The 5,422-nt window shown below is 34.0% G+C and overlaps 1 protein-coding gene across 1 annotated transcript; it reads left to right on the forward strand.

Moving 5' to 3' along the window:
* The first annotated feature begins 346 nt into the window (after positions 1 to 346).
* LOC129348879 (complement C1q subcomponent subunit C-like) lies at positions 347 to 5,094 on the forward strand. Its single transcript, XM_055010458.1, has 5 exons — positions 347 to 502; positions 1,451 to 1,619; positions 2,717 to 2,948; positions 3,780 to 3,897; positions 4,539 to 5,094. Exons 1-5 carry the CDS (start codon positions 500 to 502, stop codon positions 4,746 to 4,748), a joined length of 732 nt encoding a protein of 243 aa, XP_054866433.1. The 5' UTR covers positions 347 to 499; the 3' UTR covers positions 4,749 to 5,094.
* The last annotated feature ends 328 nt before the right edge of the window (positions 5,095 to 5,422 follow it).

The following is a 5,422-nucleotide window of genomic DNA, read 5'->3' on the forward strand; positions in this document are numbered from 1 at the left end:
TTTAAAATCAGTTCCACTACATCAGTAAAATGCAGCTGACGCATCAGTGCATCAGTATTACATAGCTGGTAATATCATATATAATAATGCATCAGTGCCAAAAGAAATAACTTTTTCACTTTTCATCTTTTTACTGATGCTTTAAGTATATTTTGCTGAAATCTGTATTTTAACTTCTGAATCTACATATATGTGGCATGAAATATTTTTACATTATTGTACTTTTGCTTAAGTAAATTGTCTGAATCCTTCTTCAGCCATTGCCTGCCTTTCTACAAAGAGGTCACTGCTGACGATCTCTGTTCACTAATGTTCTCATGTTCACTCTCTGCACTGTACCACAGAAATTCTATTAATGGCACCAAAACAGCTTTGTCTTACTCTCTTTAGGCAGTTTCGCTTCCTGTTTTAGTCCTGACTGAGATATGACGATCACTCTGCAACAGGACAGCTCTGCACCTCTGCTGCAACACAGGACTACAGATTTCATTACCTGGAGATGGTGAGATTATTTTATCTTATACAGAACAAGAAGAACAGGCAAGTCTAGACTGTGAAAAAAGGCTCATTTAGATATATGCATTCTAATAAATGGTGGTTTCATCATTAAGTGATTCTGTATTTTATCTTGAACTTGTTTTACTATCTACTGATTTTAATTAACGGTTTTGTTTTATCTTATTGTATTTTATGTACAGCGTCTTTGAGTTTTTGGAAAAGCGCTTTATAAATAAAATTTATTATTATTATTATTATTATTATTATTATTATTATTATTATTATTATTATTATTATTATTATTATTATTATTATTATTATTATTATTATTATTATTATTATTATTATTCATTGTTTCACAGTTCTAGCTGTTCTATTGTGTATCACGTTATATACTGTGTCTAAGTTATGGACACTGAGCTAAAACAGGGATTTAGTTCAGTCCTCTAAAAATAATGAGATTTTGCTTTTGTACTGTACCTCCAGAACATTAACATTCAATTAGTGTACATGTAAAAGAAACTCTGTGAAAAATGTTGAAAATCTGGTCACATTCAAAAACTGTAAAAATGGTAAAAATGAGATTACATTCTATTGAATTAGATTTACAGTTATTGCATAAAGTCTAATTTCTAAGACAACAAAATGCAGCTTAGCATCGAGCCAAAAGGACAAAGAGGCAGTAAAAATGCATTATAATTATACGTACGTACATGTATGTATATACACAGTACGATACACCAAGTAGAACAGTTATAAATAGTGCAGACAATATGAGATATGTGCAGTATACAATCAGTATGATACAGTATAAACAGATGTTTTCAAATATTAACAGTCAAGAACAGTAGTGGATGAAAATAAGCAAAAATGTGTATTTTGTCTTGCAGTATTTTTGTTTGTTGAAATTTGGGCTACATCTGGATGGTAACATGTATCCATGTGTGTTCAGGCCTCCCAGTGGCTGATCTGCAGTACTTCAGTGTTGCTGCTTATGGCTTCCGTCTTCCCAGCCGTCACACAGGACTCCTGCAGTGGAGGAGTTCCCGGGATTCCTGGCATTCCAGGTGTCCATGGACCCAACGGCAGAGACGGTCCTAAAGGAGAGAAGGGAGACCCTGGTGAGCTCTGACTGAACAAGAAGACACTATGCATACATTTGACATGGTTTCCTTCATGTCTTCAATAAACTGTGGGAAAAAAGCGTTTATAACAGTTTTCAGCTGTAATTTTTCAAATAATTTGCTGTTATTGTTTTTTTTTTTTTACAATGGTAGTTAGTTCTTTAATAACTTAAGGCTATAAAATTCAACAATTTTACTGTATTTAAATCAGTAAAAAAGAATAAATCTTATTTTGCAGATATTTACTATTATTTGAATGAACAATCATGGAACAACTGAATACAATGAATAATTCTTTAAACTGTTATTTTAGAGATTTCTCCCAGTCTTGTGCAATCACAGAAAATATTTATTAATGTAAAAATATAGAACTGGCCTAAACTTTACATAGTGTCCATATTTTAAAAAATATATTATTAAAAATCGTTATTTGTTCTTTTACAATGTGTGACCATAAAATCACACTGTTTAACTGTATTTATTTCAGCTAAAAATGTCTTTATTTTACAGGTATTTGCTGTAATTTTCACAGTTTTACAGTACTGAAACACTGCCAGATTTTTTAATGAAATCTTTTACAGTGCATGCTAATTATTGAGTTGATGTTGTAAAAGTAGCATACAAAGTGTAACAACAAACAAACAAAAAAACTCTCCAACAAAATCTGTATTTCTTTTACAATGTGTAACCATAAAGTTACTGTTTTTAATCAGCAAAATTGTTCTCATTTTATGGACATTTGCTGTTGAATGTTACAGTATTCCACAATTTTTAATATGTTTTCTGGCATTTTTACTATCAGATTTTCTTTTCTTTTTATTACCATTTTGTAATTATTGTTTTATTACAGTGTAGACATTGTAATTTCTATACAGGATTCCAATTGTCCAACACTGAATGCTGCTAAATTCAGCTTTAGATTCCTTCACAAAAGAAATTTGTGCTTTTGTTCATGTCACTACAATTTTGCAACAGATTATCTGAAATAAAAAATCCAAAATCTATGGGAAATTTGGCCATATTGACAAAGGATAGTTGATTATCTTGCATCTAAGATTCGTCTGACACTATCTTGTGAAATGTGAAAATTGCAGGTGAGGCAGGTGAGTCCACCAGGGGCCAGAAGGGGGAAAAGGGTCTGTGGGGCCCCCCAGGACGACCAGGGTTGAAGGGGGAGATGGGTCTGCCAGGGCCAAATGGATATCCAGGCAAACCGGGTGAGAAAGGGAGGCCCTTCAACCCCTCTAACCAACGGAAATCCTTCTTCTCCTACAAACGGCTGATACCACAAATACCAGACGCCGACACGACCATCGACTTCAACAGGTCAGAGCGGTGATTTCATATTCAGTGGCAACATTGAAAGTTAAGTTTGGAAAGCATAACATCTATGGGAGTTTCAAAAGGACTAATAGTCACAAAACCTGCTTCAGCAGGACTGTGGGTGATTTTATCAGACCTGTAAACTCAACAGTCTCCAGTTTACAGCTGTTACCACTTTTCTTCAGCTGAGGTTCACCCATAGAAAACACATGAGAAGAGCTCAGACAAAAAGTCACTTACAGAAATAGACATGACCAAAAGTGTTGTAACTTTAGCAAGAAATGATGTTTTCTTGTGGGATGCAATCAGTCACAGTAAGCAAATTTTTAAAAAATAAAGAAATGAAAATGCTACATTCTCAAAATAAATGTATATTTTAATACACTAAATTATTTGAACTACTTTACAAACCAATAAAAGCTGCCTCTGTAACAACAAATCACAGACTTTGGAGGCAAACAAGTTATGAATACAAAATTTGCTGTATATTTTTTTCACATTTTGAAGTATGGCCTAAGAAAAGGTAAATTAAAATCTCTTCAGTGTCTTAAGTTTTTATATTCACTTGTAGTGGTTTTGAACATTTGTTTTAAAAAGAGTTAATGTTCTTCATGGGAGATTTATAAACACATTAAATAAGAAATAAAGAAATTGCACTAAATATATCTCAAAAGTACACTGAAGATGGATTCTCACTAGACAAATCTAATTTTCAATAATAAACATCACATGGCATGGAGAAACACAAATTATTGATTAAACCTTTCAGATCCAACCTTTACTACTGTGGATGTTGGAACAAAATAAACAGATGTATCTCTAAATCTCCCACAGTGAGATTTTGCCCAATCCAGATGGACAGTTTCAAGGAGAACCGCTGACAAACGGGACGTTCACATGTGTCACCAAAGGCGTCTATTTCTTCAGTTACCACATTTCAGCAAAGAGCAGAGTGAGTGTCTCCTCACAACACTGTGTGTCTGTGTTGGATCTGTGTTTCTCTTCTCCCCTTCACTATATGTGGCAGCTGGAGTCAGCAGTGTTGAAACTTGTCTTCTTATACTGTAGCGGTATATTAAAATATGTTGCATTACATTAAGCTAAACAAGCACTGTGGTAAATAAAAATAGCTTACTTATATTTAGCATTATTGCTGTGATTATTATTGCTATCATCATTTAGATTACATCTAATATGTTTATAGTATTTTTAATACAAAATACAATTATACTTAATGTAATATATGTATTATGAATTTATTAATATTTATATGTGTTAAATAGTACATTTTATTTATTTAACTGCAATTAATTATTTAAATATCAGACATACATTAGTGACAGTGAATATTAATGTTTGTTTTTGTTGTTTTTGTTTATTGACATACTTTGACTTCTTTTCATGACATAACTTTTGTGAAAGAACATGCAGGCATTTACAATTATTCTTTATCTAAGCACAAATTTGGTACATGTTGCTCTTATCTGCTACCTGACCTACAAAATATGTGCACTGTGATCTGCCGTCTTTATAATGTGAAGCATTTTTCTAGTTTCTTGTGTTCCTGACTGTTTGTATACTCTGATCATGGAGGTGTGTATAGAGCTGAAGAAGGCCAGTGAAAGTCACATGATACTATGTGACTTCTCTGAGGGTTTCCTGGTCACCTCAGGCTCAGCGCTCCTGGAGCTGGAGGTGGGAGACACCGTCTCACTGCAGGCAACCAGGTACAACAACATCGTGACGAGCTACAGCAGCACCAGCCACACTTTTACTGGATTCCTGATCTTCCCAACCGCCTAGAACCACCGCTTCTGATGCCAATGAAAGCAATTAAATGAAATGTGGGTTTGTAATATAAAGATCATCCTGGTTATCATGGATGAAGGTTTCCTTTGATTATTGGGGGAAAATACAATAGACAGCAGGTCTGGAGGTCCTTCTCAGGGCATTCTACCTCCTGTATTCTGGTGAATCTTTATGTTCCAATTTGTGCCTTTTCTACATCAGTCTTCCACAGTCGGTTCAGTGGGTAATTCTGCTTGAATTCATATTTTGAGGGTAAAAAGAGACCTGCTGCTGAATAAAAAAGACCCACAACTGTCTGAGGCATTGTTACATCTGATAAAGGTGCTATTTCAAATAAAAATCCTTTGATTCTTTGATGTTTTTATGGGAGGGGACAAATGCACAGGGCACATTTTCTGCGTCTGTCCTGAAATCTACACTTCTGCAGACAAGTTAAGGTTGGCTGTTGTATCCCTTTGCACTAAATATATATCATGGAGATTTTAAGTTACTTGTGCTTTTGTACAAAAGCATCCAATCATAGTTTATACTAAACTCCAAACACCCAGTGGACAATTCATCAGCTTTGTTTGAGTGTTTTTGAACATTTTAATTATTCAGTCACAAAACTGAAAACTGCTTTTGTCTTTCCACATGAATACATACAATGATATATAGGCTTTCTGCAT

Source organism: Amphiprion ocellaris, chromosome 5 (assembly GCF_022539595.1).
Source record: "Amphiprion ocellaris isolate individual 3 ecotype Okinawa chromosome 5, ASM2253959v1, whole genome shotgun sequence".
Classification (NCBI taxonomy): Eukaryota; Metazoa; Chordata; class Actinopteri; family Pomacentridae; genus Amphiprion; species Amphiprion ocellaris.